This window comes from Diadema setosum, chromosome 7 (genome assembly GCF_964275005.1).
Source record: "Diadema setosum chromosome 7, eeDiaSeto1, whole genome shotgun sequence".
NCBI classification, from domain to species: Eukaryota; Metazoa; Echinodermata; class Echinoidea; order Diadematoida; family Diadematidae; genus Diadema; species Diadema setosum.
In genome coordinates this window covers 31,915,170-31,943,158 of record NC_092691.1, presented here as the reverse complement: position 1 = coordinate 31,943,158, position 27,989 = coordinate 31,915,170, and the positions used below count along the sequence as shown (strand labels likewise).

At 38.5% G+C, this 27,989-nt stretch overlaps 1 protein-coding gene across 1 annotated transcript; it reads left to right on the top strand.

Annotated features, from left to right (window-relative positions):
• The first annotated feature begins 413 nt into the window (after positions 1-413).
• LOC140230646 (F-box and leucine-rich repeat protein 13-like) lies at positions 414-27,335 on the top strand. Its single transcript, XM_072310789.1, has 21 exons — positions 414-534; positions 2,374-2,498; positions 3,117-3,238; positions 4,452-4,548; positions 5,334-5,348; positions 9,442-9,509; positions 10,134-10,288; positions 10,779-10,888; positions 11,378-11,479; positions 12,224-12,319; positions 13,029-13,054; positions 15,498-15,607; positions 16,399-16,552; positions 17,557-17,686; positions 18,752-18,971; positions 19,683-19,845; positions 20,920-21,039; positions 21,844-21,970; positions 22,495-22,713; positions 23,323-23,486; positions 24,954-27,335. Exons 2-21 carry the CDS (start codon positions 2,424-2,426, stop codon positions 25,357-25,359), a joined length of 2,679 nt encoding a protein of 892 aa, XP_072166890.1. The 5' UTR covers positions 414-534; positions 2,374-2,423; the 3' UTR covers positions 25,360-27,335.
• Positions 27,336-27,989: the final 654 nt, after the last annotated feature.

Below are 27,989 nucleotides of genomic sequence, written 5' to 3'. Positions count from 1 at the left end.
GTCTATGAGGAAATGGGAACTATGTCTAGAGTGAAATCTAGTAATCTAAAATCTAATATGATCTGAATTAGAGTGCATTATAAGCAAAAAAGTAAAAACAGCTGAAAAATATTCCTTATACAAGTTATAATTATTCAATAACATGCCTATCAGTCATCTATGGCAATTACCGGTACGATGTATATTGTTTGTGCATGTGTTGTCATTGTACATATCTTGCCATATGCTGTGAGGTTTTATTGTTTCACAGCCATCATTTCAAGTTGGTTGACTTACATTTTGTTTTTGTTTTGTGTGTTTGTGTGTGTGTGTGTGTGTGTGTGTGTGTGTGTGTGTGTGTGTGTGTGGTTTCTCTGCTCTAGGTCTTTTTTGGTCAAGACAAAGAGTTTAATAGGGACTTTCTACTATGCGTCAGAAAACTGATCGGAGACAGTGATGACATCTAGTCATGTGAAAAATTTATCTCAGTCAGCCAACATTTCTATCTACCCTGTAGTCTGGGCAGGTTTGGAACATCTGGACAGTCAACATTAGGTAGGTGCTGATATTTTATTTTTTAGATTTGTTTGGATTTAGTTTTAGATTTATTTTCAGATTTGTCTGGATGTCTGAGTGCTACATCACTGTTTCATGAAAAGTTGTCAGCCCTGACAAGTTGTTCGTCTGGTCTATTCTAATGGAATCCCATTGTCTTTGCTCAATTTTTATGCCTCCGCCACGAAGTGGTGCCGGAGGCATTATGTTTTCGGGTTGTCCGTCCGTCCGTACGTACGTCCGTACGTCCGTACGTACGTCCGTACGTCCGTACGTCCGTCCGCTTTCGTTTACGTGATAACTTGAGTAATATTTACTGGAATTTTACCAAACTTGGTCCAAGTATGAAGTATGATGGGGCAACAATTTGATAAGATTTTGGGTGAAATCGGCTGAAGGTCAAAGGTCAAAGGTCAAGGTCAAATCATGAAATTGTATCCGTTTACGCGATAACTCAAGACTGTATGGAGCAAATTTCACCAAACTTTGTTGGAGGATGATGTATGATGGGAGAATTACTTGATTAGTTTTTCAGTGAAATCGGACAGAGGTCAAAGGTCAAAGATCAAGGTCAAATCCTAAAATTTATCTGTTTATTTGATAACTCAAAACTGGATGAAGCAGCTTTCACCAAACTTGGTCCAAGGATGATGTATGATGGGACAATTAGTTGAGTAGATTCTAGTGACATTGACAAGAGGTCAAAGGTCAAAAGGTCAAGGTCAAATGCTAAAAATGTTGCTATTTCCCCCATATCTATGCAATGCCCGCAGTTATTTTCTTGAAACTTAGTGTAGACATGTACTACTGCGTAAGGATTCTCCAGAGAGAGTTTCATGTCATAAGGTCAAAGGTCAAAGGTCAAAGGTTAGGTGAAAATGTTGCAATATCACTTTTCTCGCAAATGGTTCAATGTATCTCCATGGAACATGGTACATATGCATGTACTGACTGGCAGGGATTCTAGGGAATTTAGGGGTCATGGGTCAATAGTCAGGGGTTCAAAGGTCAAGGTCAACTCCTCAAAATGTTACTACTGTATTTCCCTCATACATGTATACTAGTATATGCAATGATTGCATTATTAGTTTTAAAAGTGTTTACATATGTACATGTATTACTTGATGGAGATTCTCTTGGAAATTTCCAGCCAGAAGGTCAAAGGTCAAAGGTTAAGGGTCAAAGGTCAGGTTTAAATGAAAAAAAAAACTATTTTGTACTGTAATTACACTCTTTCTTCATACCTTGAAAATTATACTTAATGCATAAACTTATAATAAGGTCGGTCAGAAGTCAAGTAAAAATTTTCAATTCCCCAAATATGTGTACCTGCACTCTTTAATAGACAATTATAGCAAACCCAGTTCGTGGAAAGTGAACATTCAAGATATTTCTGACAAACCTGTTATTTCGATATTTTGCCAGTTATGTGAAACTGTCATCACACATTGTCAAGACATTGTACTATACACCTATTGGGAGAATCATGCATTATGGCGGAGGCATCAGTCGCCGTAGCGACATTTCTAGTTCACTAATACATTGTAAGTTGTCAAGTCTGTGACAATTTCAGTAAATTTTTTGGTTTTGATTGGCTGAGAGGCTCTGGTCCCTGACTGTTACTATGTCAATTGTCTAATTGTCAGAGACTGACAACTTTCATGAAACAGTGCCCAGATGGACAAATCTTCTTTTGTTATTTTCCCCATAGAGATAACATAACAATAGATCATGTCGCATGAATCAGAGTTTGAGAAAACATTTAAAAGTGTTGCATATCTAGGTAGTCATAGCCCTGTACAGTGAGAACTGACACCAGAATTTTCCTCTCTTGGACAGAAAGCAGGGTTTAGAAGTTTCAACGGAGGCAAATTCCACCGGATTCCAAGATGTCGACGATGCGGAATATGAACCCAGAGATCAAGCAATTTCTCAGACGTCACAAAGTACCAGATGTCTATGAGGTAATTATGACCTATTCAGCTTTCCAGCTACATGTAAGTACAGAATGCCAACTGCCTTTTTTTTAATTCAGTTGTCCTGAAAGGGTTCAAATTTGTAATACCCTTCTTGCTCACATGTTTACATTGATGCCTAAAAGGAGGATCTAAATTCAGTTAATCTTAGTACTCTCTTTATGTGGTCATTCATCAGTGAACCCAGAAGGCATCTACTCAATGAAGCTATGCCCGTCTGCTTTTGACTGATAACATATTCTCTGTAGGGAGTTATCAACATCTACAGACGTAGCGTATACAGGAGAGTACAAGTGTTGTATGTCATTTATTAGTCTGATTATATATCTTTTGTAAACCTTATGCTTTCTTTCTTGTCAGAAGTAAATTCCTTTTAGTATTATAATTGTTATTAGCAGCAGCAGCAGCAGCAGTAGTAGTAGTAGTAGTAGTATAAGTAGTAGTGGTAGTAGGAGTAGTAGCAGTTTAAGAGTACTATCACCATAAATGATGTTGTTGCATCATGAGCAAAAGTAGTAATAGTAGTAGTAGTAATATGTTAGTAAAAGTAGAAGCAGTACTGTTATTGTTATTAATTTTGCTTAATTGTTTGTATTTCTTTCACAGGCTTTGCTGACTGGTCTTGCCATTGTCTGTCCCGATGACCCCTACCAGTATCTCATAGACAATCTGACGGAGCTCATTCGACAGCGAGAAGAAGATCTCCATGGTCTGGAGTCCCTCAAATGGTAGGAATCAGTGTCCAATGTGACATTCCTTTTTGGGCTAAAGGGTCTAAACAAAACACAAGATTTGAATTGAGTTCGTGATCATTATGTCACTGTGCACAACTTGAAAAGTTGGCTTGATGTTTTTATGATGACCATAATCATAATATTATGTGACGTGTACCAGATGTGACTAATGACCTAAAATTAGTCAAATTCTGTCACAGGAACCCCCCCCCCCCTTTCTATGGAAATGAGGTCTATCACCCCAAAGACTAACATTCCAAAAGACATACTTGTGAAGTAGTACTCTTTAACTTTCGCATGCATTTTGATTTCGCGAATTTTGCAAGAGCCAAGATTCACAAAATTAAACTGCACTTGAAAGTTCTTCTCTACGCTATATGCATTGAATGCCAGTGGCAATTTGCAAAAATTTCATGTTGCGAAAAAAACTCTTGCCTTACAGTATCAGAAAAATGAATCCAAGGTGAATTTTTATTGTGCAATATAAGCATTCTCGTCATATCAGGTTTTTTCTTTCTTTCATACATGTAGTGCTTTGTCCTTCTTTTATCTGATCGTATATGTATGAGGATCACGAGATGTCTACATTTCATTAAAATGGAATTCTTTATCAAGATAGAGAAGTAAAATTTTTCTTTCAAAGTACAAATCCACTGTACAGAGGTTACAACCAGTCTTGATTTCACACACATACAAGGACATCATCTGACTGTGTGCTTGTCCTGTCACATACTGATCATAATTTTAGAAATGTTATAGTTGATTTTACATGCCATAAAATGTATGATATGGATTACCCTAATGTGTTTGTGAGGGAAGGATATTTTTCTGTAAATGTCTGTGTATATTGTGTTTAATAAAGTATTCTGTGAGGATTGCACTACCAACATATATTTACATGTTGTCAGGAGAATATGCAGTAATGTAAGATATTTTCAAATCTTTAACATGATATTTCTTTAAACGTTGTTCTGCTTTAAATGACTGATATCTGTGCAGCCTACAAATTATGGCAAGTCATGAATAAAGCCATGTTACAGCAGTAATTTACATCCACTATTTCACTAAAATGTAAATATGTGAACCATTCACCTACTGTCTTAAATTCTGCTCATATTAAAGGCAGTGAAATATTCAAAAGGTGAGGAATGATAAATTATAAGATAATTTAATTTTAGTAACCGTATAATCTCTCCATATGAAATAGGGATTCTTTAATACCTGAGGAACTCAAGCCCAAAGAAAAGATCTTTGGGGCGCCCTACTTGGATAACATCTACTTGCTTGATGAAGAGAATTTGCATGTAAGTATGATTCATCTGCTCAACTTGATAGTATGTCTTCACTACTTTATGGACACTGCCAGACTTTCTGCTTTCCTTATGACTGTATTTCATCTTTTCTTGTAAGTTTTCTCCATTGACGTAGTTGATAAAGCAAGAAGATATACAACATTTAGAAGTCATACTCTGTGCAAATCTTGAAGCCTTTGATGACCATGTGCAATTTTAAGTCATCAGGCCACTTTCAATGATGATTAGAATCCAAACAATGCACATCTGCTGTGTACCATTATCAATGAATGCCAGTCATTAGACTTCACAATGTAACCTGTATGAATCATAAGCTATCAATCTGAAGCCGTTTATCATGTGACTTTGACTGTATGTAGTCCTGATTCTCTGCCATTCATTAGCTGGAAGCCTTCAAATTATACCCTTTAATGTACATCATGCTTGTGGTATCATGCTGCAATACATGTACTTAGATTGCAGTAATTTTGCCTCTGCTCCATTTTCTCCTGCATGGTTCCTGTCGAGGTACTCAAAGTACTGTCTCTCTTCTAAGCATTGTGTATTCTGAGAAATCACTTTTCCTGCCACTGCATGTGAAAATTTGGTTCTGCCCTAGTCTGCTCTTTCATCACAAGACTTCACAAAAAAGTTTCATCCATTGTTGTCCACATGCAAAATTACGTTAGTTTTATACACTGGGAGGTATTGATCTGTAGTATACTTTGAGCAATGCTATATGCCATTCTGCTTCGATCCCAACTGATGATCTTGTGTAACTTTCACTTCATCGCCAGCCATGGGAATGGATGGTAAGGCTCTCTTTTTCTTTGCAGCTTTGGTGTGAAGTGTTAACTTGCCTAAGACTGTATTCATTTGTGCTGTTAATTGATTGTTGTTTTTTTTCCCCCATATTGCTCCTACATATGCAGTTGTGGTGATTTGTCCATATCTGTGCTCCAGTATCAACAGAGTGATGAGCTGTTGAATATCTAATGTTTGCTGTTTTGCAATGAGCCATGTGTCTTCAAACTAAAAAAGGGGAAAATATAGTAACAAACATGAGTTGTAGATGCCTCAAAATGTGCAGAAATGTTCTAATAATTTCTGCTTTAATCATGAAGATAGTAAAAATATAAAAGGCTAACATCAGATAAGCAGTAAATATGTGTTAAAAAAGAAACTAAAAACATAAATTATAGTGTGTAGAGTGTATATGAAATGTTCGCAGTTGAGCTTATGGAATTTGTCATGGAAAATAATGCAAGCTATCCAACGAGCTCACATCCTTACAGGAAAAAAAAAAAAAAATGCCCCAGCATAAATGAGTTTACGTACACACTGTGGTAACCTTCTTTAAAGTTTTAGGCATTTAAATACACATAATGCTTGCAGATGCGTGCCTTTCCAAAACTTTCCTCAGATTCTCTTTCCATTCTTCCCCGTTACTGCCCTCAAGACCTGCTTCACCACAACTTTATTCTTCCTGATTTTGCCATTTTGTTTTGTTGTTGTTGTTGTTGTTTTATTTTGTTTTGTTAGCTTTCATTTGTGCTTTTCATTCTGAACTATGTATGGCTTGCAATCGGTTGTAAGTTTGTCAGATAATTTGGTAGGTTTGGTCCACTGGACTCCAGTAGGAACCATATAGAAATGCTTCACAACTCATCCAACTCACCACTGCAGCTCTGCCCGACAGGCAGGGATGATGTTGATGCCTCAAAAGGGGAATTTACCAAAAATCTGAATGTTTATTCAGTTAATGTCAGAAATATTGATATGGCACATCAGTAAAGTTTAAAAGGAAAATCTTATAATCTATTCAAAAGTTATGAAGTTTTATAAAGATTTTATGCCACCCTAGCTGGATAAGTGAGCTGCAGCAGTTCATGATGTTATAGTTATGGAAATATCAAAGGAAATCAGAAGAGAATTCTGCATATTTTCATATTTTTTAAAGCATTATGAAAGCACACCTGACCTATCTCCTTTAGAAGGCAGAGGTAAGGATATTACCCTTATCATACACTGTGTATGTCACTAATTCATTGAGGGAATCTGTACTGAAATTTGGGGAATTCTCTCTGTATTTCTTTTATATTGTTCCGCTACCATGACATCGTATCATCTGATATTCCTCATATTTAGCTGATGTATTCTTCTTACTGTTTCCACATTCTCTTCATCCACAAACTTTGTTTATGTTGTTGTTGTTGTTGTTGTTTGTTGGTTGGTTGGTTTTTTCTTTCTTTTTTGAGGGGGATCGATGGGTAAATTTTCCTTTAATCACACTTAGCACACAACCAGGACAATTCCAAACCAACATCGATGCTTGTGAGCTGGTGCAGCTCATGGCAAGCTGTGTGTTTGAATGTGATAGCAACTCATTCCAGACAGAGCTCCAATGTACCTAAAATTGCTTCTGTCCAATTACATTCCCAAATGTTTTGCTACAATGGTAGTTCATTGTTTCAGAGCCCTTTCACTGGTTCGGAAGACGCTATAGCATTCAGAGCTGTTTGCAAAATATGCATTTACAAACCAGTAAAGCATGCAGATATCATTGATTTGATCATTTCAGTTGTTCAAGCTCCCGCTGTGCCATTTGTATATACTTTTCCTTCTTTTTTTCTTTTTTTTTTTTCAGGGGGGATGGGTCTATTTCAGTTTTGCAAGTAAATGTTCAGGTACTTCTTCATAGAATGTCACATTTGAATATACAGCTTAAGATGTCCTCTTACTTTTCAGAAAATGTTCCTACATGTACATGATTCATACTTATATTTTAGCAGAAACCATGAATGCTGCAGTCGTCAGTATAACAGGGATTCATCAGGGTGGTTCGTCTATGTGTTTCTTTTTCTGTAAGGGCTTACAGTCCTCGTTGGCCCTCTCTGCACAAACCCTTTTTCCCATTATCCTTCCACTGAAAGCAAAGTTGTGTGATGATGGTGCACTCTGGTGAACAAAAGTGTGGCTTCATATCACGTCACATCCGTCAGTTCTGTAGTTTGCTGCTTTGAAATCCAAAATCGCAAGCACACGTCTTAAATAACAGCTCCAGCCTGCATTCTCAGCATTGTTTCTCACCAGTAATTTTACTATGTTTATAGTGTCGTAAAGTTTTTAATGTTGCTTGTTATCTGTTCACAGTTCTGGAGTTCTTCAATCACCTTACTGGTATTTTTCATCACCAAGATCTTAACATTGACACTACCCTTGCATCTCATGATCATTGTTAAAGAATTATTTTGTTTATTCTTTCTTGTCATTTGAATTTATCACAATCAAGAAAAAGTTGTTGCTACAACTTTTGTGAAATGAAAGCAGTGTATTATGGGCTCTCTGAGAAAAATATGAGGAAATGAAGATTACGAACTATGATAACAACTTGAAAGTCAGTAGTGATCAAGCATTTTCCCGTAAGAATTGGCATTGTATAAAAAACCCAACAAGAATATTGTAGTACTATGACTTTGACATCATTCATTCAATACATGCACAGATGCACACAGGAGGGATATCACTAGCATAATTTCTGTGATATAATCAATTTTGTCTGTCTACCCCAAGGCATATGTACAGTACATGTAAATGTGTAGTTAAGATCATATTTCAAACAGTCTTGAAAGATATGTTTCTCTTAGAGTTAGTGATATTTCATGTCCAGAAAACAGTACCATAGTGTAGCATTCAACCTTCAATATCATTGTATAGTGACCAAGGAGGATAGAATATAATGTACACACATTGTATGTGTGTATATATAACACTCTTTCTATTGCCTTAAGATTCACCTATCAGACATGAAAAACTGATATTCAAATCGGGGTCAAATCTATCCCAAGATTGCCAGATATTGCTTTAATCATCACACAAAAGGCTTTTTGCCAACTAAACTCCCCATTGCATTTTCATTGCTGCTGAAAAATTTGTCGATTAATTTCTAATTGCTGAGAGGCTAAATGTACCATTGGGTATCATGGCTTGAAAGAAGTTCTGTGTGTGTTGCAAAAATATTTGATATGTGATTTTGTTTTGTTTGTTTTTCTTTTTACTACTGGCAAGGAACCACTACATAATAAGAATTGTTATCTTTATGTGTGTGGTTTTTTGTTGTTGTGTTTATTATATGTGCTAAATGTAACATTCAGAAAACCATATCAACCCGTTGAGGATGAGTCCTGAGTATACCCGGGCAAGTGTCTATGGGAAATGCATGTTGTAGAAAAATCAGCCCATCCTCAGTGGGTTACGAATTAATTTTCATGATCTAGTGCCAATATTCATAACTCCCATGTTACTTTGCTCTTTGCCATCCAACCATGTCAAAAATGGCTCTTATTTCGTAAAGTTACTGTGCCATGCTAACAATCTTGAGCATGTACATCCATAATTTTAATGAGGACATACAAATTGTATCATCTAAATCTTTTGTAGCTTTCCAATGTCGGTTATTTTATAACTGCTTAAATGCAAACTAATGGTGTTGGATGCTTGAATAGAAATAAAGGTGTGAATATCTGTTATGAACTACTGAAGCTCGGAATATTCTTGATTTTTTTTTTTAATCCTCAATGCTTCATTCCTATGAAGATATGTATTTTTTGGCATTCTTCTAATAGTCTATTCTGATTCGGACATTTGTTTTTTTAAGCCTCAAGCTTCATTGCAACCCAGGTGTCGATTTTCAACTTCAATGCTCTATACTGATTTGGATGTTTATTTTTAACCTCCATGCATGAGATTCCAATGTTTATTTCTGTCCTCCATGCTTGATTCTGTTTCTAATCTTTATTTCTAAACTCCATGCATTTATTCCAATCCAGATGTGTATTCTTAACTTCCACGGTGCATTTTAATGCAGATGTATATTTCTGAACTCCACACTCTATTTCAATCCAGCCACATCCTGCCCTGTACCAGAAGGCATATCAGTGCTACAACAATCGACTTGTTACCATGACATTTACGTAAGTGGCCTAAAGCAGCTTAGTATAGAATCAGCCCCAAAGGGCAACTGTCTCCAATTCATGAAATAAATTGCATGTCTTGATGCTTTGAAGGTGGTTTCACCGCGTTGTATGGTTATGCCATAGATTTCACAGTGATGTAACTTCATTTTGGAGCACGTTCCATACCGGCTATAATTGAGAATACTTGTCACACGTCATATGTGAAAGTGTGTTGGGTCGAACTTGACATAGATGCAAAGTAATTAGAGTTGCCATATTTCTTTTTATTTTATCGTGTCTGATTTTGTTATTCATTTTGAAGGGGGCAGAGAATACTAATTTGGGACATCAGTGGTGTAGATCTGATGCAAATAAGTTCTGCAGAATTTGCACGTAAACAAGACGTGATTTACTGTAATATCTTAAGAGCTGTAAAGGTATAGTGGAAATCATTGTTATCATCATCATCACCTTCTTCTTCTTCTTCTTCTTCTTCTTCTTCTTCTTCATCTTCATCATTGTCATCTGATTATCATAATCATCATCATTATATTATCATCATCGTCATCATTATGTTACCCAAGGAAGCACACAGCATTTGTATTTAGAAAGTTCCCACATCCTCATCCCTCTGGCACACAGGGCGTGGTTCACGTACCACATCCGCAAGAAGCGGAAGCGTGAGTGGCTCATCCGGAAGATGAAGGAGGCAGCGGAGTACTACGACTTGCGGAAGCAGAGGGTGCACTTCAAGATCTGGTCCAACTGGCATCACTTCCGTCGCCAGAGGCAGGAGAGTAAGTCCAGCGTGCACAGAACTCTTGGGCAGCAACGGCGATGCAACCCATCTCCAGTCTCTTTTCATTTGTTCCAACCTTCCGCCTACTGTGATTTGTCTCAGTCAATTGCCCAGCCACCTCCCAATCCAAATGACCCGGGTTCGATTCCCAAGTCCAAGCTGAACAATGTTGTGTGTAATCATACCGTCCCCTCTTAGTAACAAGCAAAAACACTCTGTTCCTCGGATAGGACATGAAATGGAGATCCCATGTGTTGGAGGGTCACAACTCATACACGTAAAAGATCCCACTTCATACGAACGTTCCTATATGAGTTTGCTGATTTTGTGAACATCTCTGAAGTGTATATTTCAACAATGGAATTGCAAAGGTAATTCCATTTGTTCCTTGTAATTGTTTTTCACAGTTGGCAGGTCTGCCTGATTATATTTGGCAGATTTTTTTTTTCTATGAATTTCATCAGATATTGTTATTTTGCACTTTTCAGGGGCATTCAACATTATCAAGTATGTGTATGACATCTCCCTGTCTCGACTGGTGTTTGAGGCGTGGCACAATGTAATGCAAGAATCCCGTCGCACCAAGGAATATTTTGAGGTGAGATGAATTTACATTATACCTGTAAAAATAGACATCATAGATTCTCCCCTTTTGGCAAAATAAGCACCTTTGAATTCTTTATACTAAATACCCAATGACCCTAGAGATCATCTGAAATTTGAAATGCTTGTAGAATGATATCTATGACACTGACTAAGAATCGCTCTAACTTAAACCAAAGAGACAATAAGAATACAAGACTCCCATTAAAACAAAGTCCTCGAGACTGGCAGTTTCCTTTTATTATATCAGAATTTCACTGTAGCCAAACGATAAAGTATACGAAGATGTATAGACAGTAATTTGGGGGCCTGGATTTTTACATGGTTGTGACAAGAATTCTGTTCTTCCTGTGTTCATTAAAACAGGAGTGCACTATTGTAGCCCCCTCCTCCTTTTTTTTTTTTTTTTTTTTTTTTTTAATTTGACAAGGCTATTTGACACCAATTAATTATTACCTCTAATTTGATGACAATGTTCCCCCAGAGGCTTGAACGAGGTGAGTTGGATGGTGAGGAGGACACTCTTGGACCGAGGGGTGAGGCCAGGGATGACATCTCACTCTTGCCAAGACGAGTTGCCATCAAGGTATATAGGTGGGAGGACCCAGTCCCAGTAGAAAGCTACAACTATTGGGCAGGGAAGGGCGCCATCTAGTGATGGAAGTCAGACTCGCCCTGTCAATGCTCAAAAAGTGGATAAACAGCTCCTAAAGAGAGAAAGCTTTGATTTTTATATTAACAGTAGGTTCCGGGTGATAAGTACCTACAAAAATTGAATAAATGTAACTGAACTCCATGTTCTTCTATATCACATGATTGCTAGATTTCTCTGAAGCTCTAGAAATGCATCGTATAATAAACACATTACCCGGATCAAAGTTCTGCACACAGCTCTCTGGACTGATTCTTACGTGTGACATGTTTTTAATGTCATAGCAATTCCATTGTCTTCAATTCCTAGACCAAGCATTTGCCGAGAAGCAATATAAAAGGAATATAGTATACAGTGCTGGAATCATGATAACACAATCATATCTGTTCGATTGGATCTACTTGTGACAGTCATGGGGAGAAAAGTTTTGTGACTTGTCTTACTTGTGATTCTCACAAGTAAGTCCAATAGACCAAATTTAATTTAACATCATTGTCATATCAATGGATATATCAAAATCTATAATGGAATCATGGTTGATATAATTGTCTAGCTTGCTCACAATCTTGTACATGTGAATATATCTCTGTGTGTATGTGTATGTGTGTACACGCACAAAGAGCCTGTGGTAATATGTTGTGTCATTGAAATCCTGCCTGCCCCTTCCTCTCCCCCCAGATCTTTGGCTACCTGGACCTAGTGGACATCAGCCGCTGCTCCCAGGTCTGTCGTTCCTGGAAGATGATCACCAGCAACAACTCCCTCTGGAGTCGGGTAAGACCTTAATTTTCTCTCCTCATATCTTTCACTTTGACTCCCGCTCATACTCTCACTCAATCCATCCATTCTATGTACTTGTGATTTCATTTATTTCATCTGGTAGTACTTTCAAGGCTTTCTAGTTTCCCTGGGGCTGTCTTTCTCTCTCATTCCTTCTCTTCAGTTCTTTGCATTTTTTTTTTTCACAAGCTCTATATTTTGTAAATTGAATGCAGTTGAAACTGAGAAAGATAATTTGTGGTTGAATTGGCAATTGAGACCCTAAGTTATGGAAAGCGAATAATTAAAAGTGTCATCCATTTTCAAGAGGAAAATTAATAATTTGCTACCATGGAGATGATGCACAGTACAAGACATTTTTGTTTCGGGAAGAAATACTTTTGCGAGTTGTTCATCTTTGTGAATATTAGTGGACATTAGGTGTGTAAAATTTGTGAAAATAAGAACACTGTGAAATATATGCTGTATACAGTGTTCAGAAGATCGCACAAAGTCTTGATTAGTTTGAGTGCTGTGATTATTACTATTCATATTTAGTGAGAAATTGCACTCTTTTTGACACAAAGCATCACTTAGTTTGCATTGTTTGTTTTCATTAATCTACCATCATATAGAGTAAAGTTTTTCAGGATTTGTGCAACCCTTTATGGTATGATTCCTAATATGGTTCTCCTTTGTTCTCTTTGCTTGAATCATTTCCCAGGTCGACCTATCCAAGACAAAACACATGTAAGTCTATTAATCGCATCATGATTCTGTATTACAAATGAGTTTCACTGGATCGTATCAAAATCAAACAGGGTTTGCCAGTGAGTGTTGTGAGACTTGTGTGAAGTGCACTGGTTCTAACTCACACTCACACAACCCATTTCTTTACGGGAACCTGGTATACCATGCTTCCGTAGCATCAACTCATATACGAGAACCTGGTAAACCAGGTTCCCAAATGTAGACTTGGGTGTCTGCACTCATGGGCTAAATATATGTCTCTGTGTGTTATGCTGATCAGAAAAATGACTTTGATCGAGAGATTACATTTTCTTCTTTCAAGCTGTTCATTTTCTGCATCAAAACTCCTTGTATTTTTGTCTGTTTTACCTTTTTCAACATAGATGTGCACTTGATTTGCTATAAAACTCATTGCAACTTACATATTTTTGTTTAGAGCTAAGTCTCTGCCTCAAAATTGCATTTTTGTTTTTCCTGCACTGAAATACTGGTTTGTTTTTCTCATAATGGAAGACTTCTGTTGAGTTTTAATGGACAGAAACAGTCACATTTCTCCTTATGGCTTCTTTATCTTGCACAAAATAACTATTGTCTCCAAGGACATCCAGGGGGTGGGGTTCATGAAGCCCTTCCTATTAAGTGCCCAAGTTGGGCATAAGTGCTCCGGGTTGTGCGTAAGTTTTCCGGGTTGTGCGTAAGTGCCCTGAGTTGTTTGTATAGTTATTTATAGAGTCACATGTTAGCGCTTCAAAACAACAACACTCCAAAATGGCCTGAAGGAGAGAGAAGGGGATAATTGTATCTAGAGAAGAAACATTGGAGGGAGTTAATGACAAAAAAAAAAATATTTATATAAAAGCCCACATAGTCGCATGGCGAAGGATAAATTGGCTTGATCAGTTATTCTCTGGTGATCTGCAAACCAGACAAGGAAGAACAAAGCATTAGCAGTGCTTGTTTTACAGAGGATAAGTATAGTGATAATAATATATTCATATAGCGCATTTTTTAATTACGTGTCCAGGTACGCATTACAATGGAATTATTAAAGGACAAGTCCACTTTCATATACATATGGATTGAGTGAATGCAACGATATTAGTAGAACACATCAGTGAAAGTTTGGGGAATATCCGACAATCCGTTCAGAAGTTATGAATTTTTAAAGCATCTTCGCAATCACTGCTGAATGAGGAGACTACTACAGTGTATGATGTCACATGCGTACAACGATATAAGGAAAATAAAAGAGAATTTCACAAACTTTGTTTTTTGAATAAAATGCACATTTCTTCGACTCGTTACTGACGTATGTTATAAAGGGAAATATTATTCCCCTTGCCTTCTGAAAGAGAGAAGTCGAGTGTTCTTTTGTTATGCGAGAAAAGTGAAAATATGTTGAATTTTCTTTATACTTTCTTTATATCGTTGTACTCCTGTGACATCACAAGCTATAGTAGTCTCCTTATCCAGCCGTGACTGAGCAGAAACTTCAAAAATTCATAACTTTTGAACGGATTGTCCGATTTTCTTCAAACTCTCAGTGATGTGCTCTACTAATATTGCTGCATTCACTCAACCTACATGTCTATGATGGTGAACTTGTCCTCTAATGAAACAGCTGAGTTGTGAGATATTGAGGGATTGCTGGTTTCAGTGAGTTTTAGGTACTGTAGTTGATTCCTCAGTTTTGGAGCAGCAGATGAAAATGCTCTATCACCAAGTGTGGCCAGCATCTTGGAAGTGGGATGGTTGACAGTTATCTTACAATTACACATACTTCTATGTTCGACTGATGAATTTTACCCATCTAAATGCTTACGTCAAAACATATAAGTGAAATTTGATTTTCAGAGTACGAAGTATTGTGTATCAATACACTGTAATGTTTTTGGACATACAATAAAAAAAAAATATTAGTATAACAATCTACATACCTATTTCATTTTTCCTTTTTCTTTTTTATTCTTCCCCAAGCCTCACTGCAGTCTGTACCAGGCAGTCTAAGCAGAGCACATTGTATCAATAGCTCCTTATGTTGAATATCAGTATTAAACTATTATGTATTTCTCAAATTTTAGTGTAGTTACAATTTGTGCTAATTCTTCAGCATCCTTTTCATTCCTCATATTATGTATTAAAGGGATCTTTATGTCACCTACAGAGCGAGCAGATCCATTTTACCAGGTTGATGTTGATTGACGTGAATAGAAATTTCTTGATGTCTATCACTAGATCTACTATTCTCGGCCTCAGTGATCTTGTTTCTCTGCGCTGCTTCTTGCCATTTTGCACACCTCCCGCGATAGTTTGCAACCCTGGGCAGCGAACACTCTCAGGGAACTGTTGGCTCAAAATGCCATCCCCTCTGCTCACAATAGTCACGCCTCTGACCGTGAAAGAATTAAACCATGTTCCTGCCTTTCCTTTCACATCTTTACAGGGTGACAGATCACGTGGTGACGAACCTGCTCCAAAACTACCGGCCCTACGTACTCCACCTGAACCTGAAGGGATGCAGCGTTCTCACCAAGCCAAGTTACACGGCTATCGGTACAGTTGCCTGTGTTCTCTCCTCCTAAGTTTTGACCAAGTACAGACTAAAACTGTGCATGATGCTCCCTCAGCTACATCAGTGATCCTCCTTTTACAAGCCCTGCTTTTTCAGTGGACCACTCTTTTCCGTTGTTACACTCACTTTTCTGTCAACCATGCACAATATGCATTGCTGTTCTTGGTATTCTACTTAATTGCACATATGTTTTACGATATAATACTTTATGATTCACTCTGCATTATGCATTTTTTACAATTTGATAACGCAATATGATTCACGGAATGTATGATTCATATTTTGTTTCACCCTTTTGTTAAATGGAAGTCAATGAGATGGTACAGTATTGGTGGAGATGAGAATTGGGTTTTTAACTTTTTGCGAGATACCAAGAAAACAGTTATGAAATAGTACAGAGCATAACAATTTTATGAGGAATTCAAAGTTTATTTGATGAAAATCGAGTTTGGAATGACTGAAACATCCAAAAACAAAGTAAAACAAAGTGATCGTAATAAAAGGTGGGTCCCACACTTTTTAGAATCACTCTGTTTTGGATATCTCAGCCATTTCAAAACCAATTTTCATCAAATAAATGTTGATTTCCTCATGGAATTACATGCTCTTTTCATATTTCATGAGATTTTTCTCATTATCTCACCAAAAAATGTTAGTAACCTGAAATTAGGTCTCAACCCAAACTATACGATCCCTGTAAATACTGATGCTAATAGTGTGCTACACAAATATGACTCATTAACCCTTCAACCCTGACCTCTGACCTCCACAGGTCAGTGCCGCAACCTGCAGGACCTGAACATGTCGGAGTGCCAGGGGGTGAACGACGACACCATGAAGTACGTGGCGGAAGGCTGCCCCGTCCTGCTCTACCTCAACCTCTCCTTCACCAACATCACCGATGCCACCCTCAGACTGTTGGCCAGGTAATCTATCCAGACAAACTGACAGACAGACAAAACAGACAGACAGCACCAGACAAACCTTTGCATGCTCAAACAATTACATATACCATATGTGTTTTACTGGTATTTTGAGGTAGAATGGTTTGTAACTGTTTGTTGATTTATGTGCACCAAAATTATAAGTCCCAAAATGTTGTTTAAAAGTTTGAAGGGGATGTAAGTGTATCGTGTATGGCTCATGACGTCAGCTTTGTTGGTAGTGCCATGCAGAGCGCTTGCTATAAAGATCAAGGACGGAGCCCACGTATAGGTACATTACAACACAGCATCAGTATGTGTGTGGAGTGGGAGAGTTCAGTAGATGAAATGAAACCCCAATATACATGTGGATTGAGTGAATGCAGCAATATTAGTAGAACATCTTAGCGATAGGGACAGTTTGAGGAAAATGAAAGTTATCAATATTCAAAATTTCAGTGCTGCCATTGCTGGCAGAGAAGACACATTTTGTGACATTGACGTATGGAAACTGTTAGAATTAAAAAAAAAAAAAAAATTTCAGCACATTTTCACTTTGATATCTAATGTAATAAAAGAGCACTTTACTTGCCTCTTTCAGAAAGCAGGGGAAATCATATTCCCCTTAATATATGGCAAGCAACAAGTCGAGGTAAAGTGGAATTTCCATTGAAAAATGAAACTTAATGGAATTCTCTTTATATTTCTTTATATCATTTTCCATATATGACATCAAAAAATATTGTAGTTTTCTCATCTAGGAATAACAGCACTGCAAAAAATCATAACTTTCAACAGATTGTCTGATTTTCCTCAAGCTTTCACTGATATGTTCTGCTAATATCCCTACATTTCCTCATTCCCATGTATATTTGGGTTTCATTCCCCTTCAACAACAAATGATCTTTATGTAATTATCTTATCCACCAGCAAGGGATATCTTGAAAAATGGCATTCAGGAGGATCGTATTTGATAACTATTTCTGTTTTGTGTGTCTGTATTGCAGATGTTGCCTCAATCTCCAGTACCTGAGCCTGGCCTACTGCAAAAGGTTCAGTGACAAAGGACTCCAGTACCTTGGGACAGGGCGGGGCGGCAAGAGGCTGGTCTACCTCGACATGTCTGGTTGCCCCCAGGTGATTCCTATGGTTACCCTCTATCAAAGGTCCACTGCCACCACAATATGCCAGTGACATTCAGAACAAATAGGTTGTTGATTGCAATGAAATTGATAGCGATCCTGCAAACTGTTTGTAGAATCTGGGCAACATTTTGGTATGGTACATGTAGATAATGTTCTTGAGCCTTAAAGGGACTATGCAATGCAAATGCATGTTGACTTGTATTGATTCATTGGATGATCATCACTTACACATGTATGTGGACAAAAAATATCTAAATACATTGACAGATGATGTCACTGACAGAATCTTGGTTTGGAAGTTTGTTTGTTTTGTTTTTGTTTTTGTGTGTGAGCATATCCAAGTAATGCAAAGAAAAATAGTAGAAAACTATTATGAAATATGTGGCTTGTATTTAGATATTCATTTGGCCACACAAGTGATGTTGAGTGTATCACTAATTGACACAAGTCAACATGCATTTGCATTGCATACTGCAAAAGTGGAAATTTTCACAGTGTTGAAATTTTTGCACATTTTGCGCAACCATAAACTAGCGCAGAAACAAAAGCATGCAAATATTTTTGCTTGCCATAGGCCTGTAGTCCAATAGTTGATGTCTTGATTCCATGGAAATAAAAGCACATAAAACTCATCTTACGCTGCTTAGTGTGAAAAATTAGTCTCCTGAAAATATTCACTTTTACAGTGTTTACTTTTAATTCAGAGCTTGCAAATTTAATTCCTGCCCATTACAGGCAATCATAGACAAGAGCTTATACCTGCAATGCTCGTGACCCAGATACATGTAGATGTGTGGGCAGTGCATGCTCAGGTAATAAATATTCCCAGGCCCTCTGGGGAATAATGAGATCTGTTACTGAAGAGGCTACACTGGGGTAGTCATGACTCGTGCATTATTACTGCATCATCATTAAGATTATCTTTAGGAGGGATTATCCCTTGATTAGGTATCTCCTCCTCCTTAAAAAGTAGAGGAGGATACCCAACACACTACAATTCCATGAAAAGAGAGAGAGAGCTGTTTCATTTATATTTTTTTACTATCGTATGTTGCAGATCACTCTCAGTGGCTACAAGAATGTGTCCAGTGGCAGCCGCAAGTTGCAGATGCTTGTGGTCAATGACTGCTTCACGCTGCGTGATGACATGATCGTCGCCGTGGCAGGCAACTGCCCGACCATCCGCTCCATCTCCTTCCTGTACACACCCAACATCACCGACGTGGCCATCAAGGCGCTGGCCGTGCACCGCAAGTTGCAGCAGATCCGAATTGAAGGTACAAAGTACCTCTGTCATTGGTGCAAAGTGTTGTGCTTTTTGGTCCTGCATCAAACATTGAAATGTCTGAGAAAGATGCACTGTTTATGCCAGCATACACATGTAAAATGCTACCACATTCTCATTACTGTAAAACCAGGAATTTTTACATTCCATTCATGAAATTTTCACGAATTTTGTTAGGAGCTGTGCAAGATTCACAGAAGTAAAGTGGACGCAAAAGTTTTTGCCAACGCAATGCACTTAATGTCAGTGGCAATCTGTGAGAGTTTTATGCTGCAAAAAGGGCTGTCAGTTCCAAGTCGCTAGTGTTTCTAGCTTTGGTACCATGAGTTGGAGAGTTGTAATCCAACAGCTGCAATCAAGATTTAACTGTGACCCATGTGGTAACAAAACTGCCAACCTACTATTAATCAAATCCTGTCCATATGGAACATGCTTGAGCGAGATATCTCATCTGCAATATCTCTTTACACAGTCTGTAGAACTGGTTGTGTGGCAGTGCTAAGATAGTGATAATGGCATGCCATATGGTGGAATAGTGCTGACACTGAAAAAGCTACCCAAGGTAAATAAATAAATTTTTCAGCACTTATTAGGCTACTGTTGATAAATGAGACTGCATTATTCTTACATCACACATACATAATCTCAGTCACTTTTCCTCATCCCATATCACTTTATCTACCCCCCTCCTTTTCTTTAATAGGGAACAGCAGAATCACGGATGCCTCATTCAAGTACCTTGGAAAGTACTGCGCTGATTTGAGATATGTGTACGTCAGTGACTGTCCCCGCATCACAGATGCTTCTCTGAAGTCTCTGGCCACTTGCAGGAACATCAACATCCTTAACGTGGCAGACTGCATCAGGTGGGCTTACAGTTACCAGAACCATTTTTCTGTGGTATCTTCAGCCTCTCCCCCCCCCCCTTTGAAAATTTTGAAAGATTTGAACATCTGAAAATGCCTCTAATTAAAGATGATTTGGGAAAATACCAAAAGATTCCCCATTTTAAAAATTTCTCAGGATTCCCCCCCCCCCCCCCCCAATTGAGCCCCTGAAATATACCCCTTTTCCCAGAAAATAAAGAATATGCATGCAGTAACAGATGATTACTTGGGGGCACTGGATCTGCAGCAGTTTACAAGAAATCTACATTTGCTCTAACTCCTGCTTGTGGAATTGACCATTTGTTTTTTCATTGGTCTTGGAGCAAATTTTGTAAAAGACTCTGAACCTCTTCCTAAAAATGAGAAAAGGTGATAAAAACAACCCAAAAATGGTAAGCCATGCAAAGAATGTTGTCGGTGCTCTTAGTTGTTGTTCTTGTGCTTTCACTTACAGTTGAACCTCTATTATCCGGCCTCCCTTTATCCGGATCTCTCTATTATCCGGACGCAATCTCGCCGTGATTTTTTTATCTTTTTTTAATAATTACGGGAGGAAACACACATGAATTACATATACTTGATACATTTCTTAATAATTATTTAGGTAAATCATCCCAAGAATTTATAAAAGAAAATGATTTCCGCTTGCAAACACGAACCTCTATTTTGGGGTCTGTTACTGAGTGTAACAATGAAAAGGTCGCAGTATACACATTACTACATGTGGTACTATAATGGGCTACATCAGTACATGTGTATGTGTATGTACCATAGAGCTCTATTATACGGTATGTACATGTATAAAGCATTGAGTCTCTCGTATCCGGCCAAATCCCTTATCCGGATGAGCCCCTGTCCCGACTTGTCCGGATACGAGAGGTTCAACTGTATCACAATTTTTGGGGTTTTTTGTTGTTGTTGTTGTGTTTTGTTTTGTTTTGTTGTTGTTGTTGTTGTTTTGTTTTTTTTGGTGGGGGGGGGGGGGGCATGTTCTAATGGCTGTCAACTGTTACTGATGATTTGCATCCCTATAATACCATTGATTGCATCCAGGATTAGCGACAATGGAGTTCGTAACTTGGTGGAGGGACCATCGGGTCCAAAGCTGAGGGAGATGAACCTGACCAACTGTGTGCGCGTCACCGACGTCTCCATCATGAAAATCACTCAGAAGTGAGATATTTCACTTTCATGTCATTTCTCTTTGATTTTATGTTAGATTTTATCACCTGATAATCTAAGAAATTCAGTGCTCTGCTGAGAATACATTGATAAACTAATGTCCAAAATGTCCCATTTTAGGTGTTCAGTCAAGAGGCAACTCTCAGTAGATTACAAACTTCAGTTCTCATGTTTGAATCCTCAGAGAGATCTGGTAAAGATGAAAGGTGAAGGGTGAATGCTGGAATTTTGGCAGATCCTCCAATGCTTGAAAGAATAATTGCAGAGTTGCAATTCAATTAACTTTGGTGCAAATACCATTGTGAATTGTGACAGAATAAACCATTGCAAAAATGTTGAGCATGGTATGTCTGTTTACCATGTAAACAAAGATGGCAACAGGCTTATCGACAGCAAAAACTGAATGCATAAGGACCTTTGATCTTGCAGCATTTATTTAAATCAGTTTGAATTAAGTTAACTGGATAGATTTAATTCAAAGACCTACTTACACACAGACTAATTTGGCACCTGTGCAAGTTAGCATCAGATTATGCATTCTTAACTGATATGGGTCAGAAAAACACAGTGATCAATATCAGAATAAGATAAGATCAAGTGTCCAGGGTTTATCTTGTTGTGAGAAATACCTAAATTGAATGTGACTAGTAAACTCCAAGGGGATATGCGCAAACAATTCAGTGATGAAAGAAAACACCAGATTTATGCCACAAGGACATCTCCTCAATACAAACCTTCGCAACTCCAATGAAGGCATACGCACAGTGATTTCTGCACACACTATGTTGATTGCAGGTGTTACAGTCTGGTGTATGGCTCGTTCTGCTTCAGCGAGCACATCACCGATGCCGGAGCGGAAATGTTGGGCAACATGCCCGCCCTTTCCTCCCTGGACATCTCTGGTTGCAACATCACGGATACGGTATGAAGATGCGTTGCTATGCAGCAAGCATGTTTATCTGCCACAGTTATCTATTTCACTGAAGTACACCTGTCTTTCAATATTAACACAAGAAAATAATGTAAAGGAACCAAAAAGAATATTTCTGCAATTACCAGTATAATATATTTAATCCACAGATTGACTGATGCTATGAAAACTTTAACTAGGCATGCATGGTGAGAAGAAAATATGAATATGCATACAGGGATGTGTGAATTGCTTCTTTCTGTTCAGCAATATTCATATTACAATATGTGAACATTGTTGTACAGTGTTGACACCATATATGGTACCATATTAGCTGAAGATGAGGGTAACAAAAATACAAAAATACCCACATAGTGGGTATTTGGATAGTTGATAGCAGATAGCAGACAGTGGGCATGCTGGGATATGGGATGTGGACAAACGAAAGAGGCCAAACATGCAAAAATGCCCAATATAAATAAGGAAAGTATTTCATAGTGCATTATCCACAACATTCTCTTTCCGAAACTGGGCAGGGCCTAGGGGCGCTTGGCAACTGTTACCACCTGCGGGACGTGGTGCTATCAGAGTGCCACCAGATCACCGACCTGGGCATCCAGAAGTTTGTCCAGCAGTGCCGGGACCTTGACCGACTGGACATCTCTCACTGCATGCAGCTGACGGACGGTGCCATCAAGAACCTGGCCTTCTGCTGCCGGCGTCTCTCCTTCCTCAACATCGCTGGCTGCAGTCAGGTTGGCTGGCGTAATTTTTAGCTCAAAAGTGAAAAACAATTTCTTAAAAAAAATAAAAGAAGAAGAATTATGTCCAAGGAAAGAGAATTAGCTTGAAATTGAACAGGAACCTTAAACGTTGAATCCTGAGAAAGTTGGAGCAGATTTCAGCTGTTGTTAACAAAGTCAGAACAGTTTACATAGCATGTTGTAATATATGGCTGGCCATTACATCCCACAACTGTGGTGTTTGTTTTGTGGCAGTGATGTCATTTGTTACAATACTTTTATTTTGTGTATTTGTTTGCTTGTTGTTTGGTTGTTTCCTTTTTTTTCTTTTTTTTTGTTTGTTTGTTTTTTGCTGCTTGAAATGTTATCCATTTAAATTCTCTTGAAAAGAATATGTCATTATTGATTGTGGCCATTATAAATCTGCCACCCACAAACTTTAATCAAAGTGGTAGAAAGGGTTCTCAGGAATTATTTTGAAATTTTATCTCTTTCTAATGCTTCAACAATGACATAAGATCACTCATTGCTCTTGCTCATCTGTATATCTTTGTGGAATATTCACTTGGCTTTCCTTGAGTTCTGGACATATTTTGATCGCCATTGATCTCTCCTGCGCAGCTGACTGACATGAGCATCCGCTATATCTCGGGCGTGTGCCACTACCTGCACACCCTGGACATTTCAGGCTGCATCAAGGTCACCGATGACTCCATGCGCTTCCTGCGCAAGGGCCTGAAGCGGCTCAAGTATCTGGCCATGCTCTACTGCAACCTCATCACCAAGTGAGTTCTTGCCCTGCTGTAGCAGCAGCAGGGAGACCGTCAATCTACCCCCGTGCTGCTACTGTACAGCCCTTTGCATCGTTATTTCCCTGCACCTCCCACTTCCACAACCAACAGTCCTCTTTGGACTGCTCCCGAAAGAAATCTTTTTTTCATCTGATATTTTTTTTCCTTTTTAATACAGGTGACTGCCATTATAGCAAAATCCTCAGGACTGCCAGATTTTTTTAATCTTTTTTTTTTTAATCATATCAACATGTTGTTATAGCTGAATAATAAAAGTATATTAACTCATTTAGGATGGACTGGTTTTGCTGTGACACGCATTTCCAATAGACACCTGCTTGAGTATTCTCGGGACTCGTCTTCAACAGGTTAAGATATATAGATGATAATTTTGGGACATGAATTACTGTATACGCCATATATTTCGTGAGTCTAAATTTTCGCGAAATCGAGACTTCCCGATGATTTCGCAAGTGGTTAAATTCGCGATCATGGAGTCCTGTACTGAACGGAGAAATGTGTACGCGTACGTCACATTCATATCAGGATCACAGTCAATATTTTCGCATGTTTTTAATTTCATGAATAGCAGCTGACTCACGAAATTTGCTAAAATTAAAACCTTGCGAAATATTCGGCGTATACAGTACTTTGTTGTAAGGAGAATTTTGTTATAGCTTTGTTTGTTATAATGGCAGTGCGCTTCAGTACTTTTCTACGCTTCTTTCTTTCCTCATTCTCCCAGTACATACTCCTTCCTGTCTGTTCAATGTTGCTGTGCTCAAAGTTACATATAAAAATACATATCTATATAGCTGACCCATACTTTCAGGCATCTAAAATGAGGCATTGTTTATTCCTTGCTGATTGCTATTCGATCTGTCATTTAGATAGATATTCAGACTCGAGGCAGTACTTTCAGAAAAGTTACATCAGTTATCATTATTATTTTTGCACATTTTCCCATCAAGAAATTTCTCTAAAAAAAAAAAAAAAATTTTTCTTTATCTCCTGGCTCGCACAAAATGTGCCGGTTGTGACTTCATATTCTGAGTTCTTGGTTTTATCTGTCTGTCTTTCTGCATGTCTGTCCATTGATATTTTCTGTTAAGACAGCTCAGTTAGAGTCATCGCTCAGATCGGCGCCAGAGCTTGTGAAAGGGTGATAAATGAAAGGGTAAAGCAAGTTATTAGTCTTTAACCTATGTGGCAAAGATCTGGGATCAATTATCAAAACCGAATTCCATATTTTAAACTTACGTCTTTTTGTACTCGCACCCATAGACCTTAAACTGATAGGTTTGGGTGATTCGAATAGATGGAGATTGTGGAATGCAAGTCCTCATTTAGGTCTGCATTCTGCTTCCATGTCTTCATCATCATGGCAAATGCTTACTTTGTTATCAAAAGATAGAAATGTATCATATACCTTATCTGTCCTGTCTTACCCATCACCAACAGGGCAACCTACCAAAAGTTGTGCACCAAGATCGAGAAGGTGCTGTGGAGTGACGACCCGATCCCGGGCAGCTTTGGGCCGGGTATGGACTACCTCAACGCCCTTTCCATGTGCCAGGCGGCCTACGAGAAGGAGAAGGAAGACGGCGAGGAGAAAGCCCGCCAGAGCCAGGAGAACGCGTCGGAGAAGGGCAAAGGAGATGCGGTTGCCGCGGCACCGAAGAGGGAGGGCAGTACCAAGCTCACGACGGACGGCACCACCGCGGAGCAGAAATCGAGCGAGGAGACACTGGGCACCACAGCCACCTCGGCCCCTTCCTCCTCCTCGGCCCAGGACTTGGCCCAACCCCAGGATAGCAGCAGGACCACTGTCCTCACCTCCCAAGAGGACATTGTACCCCAAACGTGATACCTACCAGCGGTAACATGTACCCCCTGCTCCGGCATGGAAGGAGGAATGGCTCAGCTATTGTGTAACATCGCTAGAAAGGCCTACAAGGGTGATGACTCACTTTTGGGGGGTTTCATCGTGTTATTTTTCATCATCCCTAAACCTGCTCTGTGTTCAGTTAGAATGCAAGACCTGGATTGTTTTCATTCTCCTGTCAAAGGTTAATGATCCAAACACTGAGAATGCCACTATACTTACTCGCACAGTAAAGGCCATGGAGGGTGTTGATAAGTAGCAGAAACTGAATCAATGTGTGTCACAAACACGCCTACGCAAAAAAACAACAACAGCAACAACAACAAAACAACCCAAAGATATCATATGCACATGAAGGTGGCCTGTTTTATGTTGTTTGTGTTAAGGAGGTAACTGAAAAGGCAATCTACTAAGAGTTATTTTTCCAGGTCAATGCCCTTTTGGTTCTCCAGTAAAGGATTTTTTTGCCGAGATTTGGCACTTGAGCGTGACAAGGCAGAAAACTGGAGCAAGGTTTCCGCCAGGATGGAGATTTCAAAGGAATGTGAAAGTTTGTCTTGTCAGGCAAGAAATGTGTGCACCATCTATTTCATCATCACATTCACACAATAGGATTCACAAGTTTGCAAATGGTTGAATTTAGGATAAAGAAGCAGTTAGCACAGTCACGGAATAAAAAGTTTATATTATCCCTTTTCAGAAAATAGTAATTTGCCACCTTGGTGACAACATACAGGGCATTTGGATTGTGGATGGCAGTATTTGTGAAAATTGTTAATTTCACAAATGTCAGCCGACTCGCGAAATTGTGAAAATACACAAAGTGCAAAACATACCACCCATATGGTATACTTTTCCAAGTGTTGTATGGCAGTTGATAGTTTCAATCCAATGATTCTGAAAAAACAATTATTAATCACATCAGACATCTGAGCAATGTAATCTTTGCATCTTATTACCCCACTTTGACACGCAGACAAAAATGGGATTTGGGGTGTCAAATAGTGGGCAATAAGTTGCTAGAAGCTGTAAGCATGCTATTGCGCACTTTTAGCAAAAGAGTTTGTGCACGTGGCAGGGGTTTGCATACACTGTAGTAAGCAAGACATGGCTAGCCGTGCATCTAGTAATAACAGCTTGTTCTATATTTCATTCATTTTCCCTCTTTGAGATACAATTGAAGATGTGATTACATTAATTGTATATATTTTCAACTTGGTTTGCTCTAGATGTCCAATTTTATTTATTATAATGATATGGACTGGCTACCCTGGGGGGGGGGGGATGCGACATCGATTGCCCTCACTAGAATCGTATTGCTGTCAGTTTCGACTTGAGCAATACAATTCTAGTTCAGGAAATAAATGTCATATCCCCCTCAAGGCCAGTCCATATTATATAATTATTATACTCTTGATATCCATTTCCACAGACCCCATTCCACTTCTGTTTCCCTAATTACATTCCCTCCACTGTTGAGACCTGCCGATGTCTTTCATTTGATAGAGTGTGGCTAGTGATGTTAAGTGTGAGAACATTGCACCATGTTTCAATTAATGCTCACGACGTAACATTTACTTTGGGACTTTGAACCTCTGACCAGTAGAGGGCTTCTTCACTGAAAGTCATTGCTACGGATCTTTTTACATGCATTTTTCCCAACAGTTGATGTTGTGAGAAAAAGACAGTATTCATATGAAATTTCGTACCATTACATAGTAGCATATCACATGTATATATTTGTTCCATTTATTTTAGAATGCTATCGATGCTTGTGTGAGCTCTAGAAGAGCCAGAATTTCCGTCCATTTGAAGGCCATCCTATGTACTCACTGTGACTTGTATGGGAACGTATTCAATGCGTGCATTTTGTAAACAAATAGGAATGAATTGTGCCTCACATTGTGATTTTTAAAAGACTAGAAAGTCTTGTTACCAGAGATTATGTGTACACTAAAGTTGGCTTTTGCAATGCACTACCAAATTGTATGAGGTGTTTCCTTGTTTTCCATTAGGGTGTGGATATGAATGTGTGTGGGCTAGACTTTGTTGCACTCACAAATTTGCACAGTTTGCACTATGGTGAAGAATAATGAACTACAAGAATGCTTACACTAAATGCTCAAACATGGAGGGGGGGGGGGAATAGTGTGAATCATACAACATTGCAAGATCACCAAATCCATCATCAACAGACAAAAAAAAAAAACAAAAAAAAAATCACATAACTTGACAACACAACTCAAAACCATACTGCCGTTTGCGTTGTTTTCGCTCTGGATCTACAGCACATGCAACCATGTGAACAAATTTACTGTTATTCATGCAGTGGCAGACTTACATCATACAAATAAAACAATCAGATTTTCATGATTTTATTGTTTATTTGAAAAAAAAAAATCAGAGGAACAGGACGGTGCCTGTTGCAACGATTACAAATACGCATCTTGCTTTTTCAACACAGAAGCTCTTGCTATGAACAATTCTTTGGGTTTCATCATCGGCGAAAAGGGGATAGAAAGACTAGCAAAATGGAGGCTGTTCTTGCTTGTTTGCTGTTTTTTGTTTTAAAGGGACGATACCTTCCTCTATCATAAATAGCCTAATTTTGA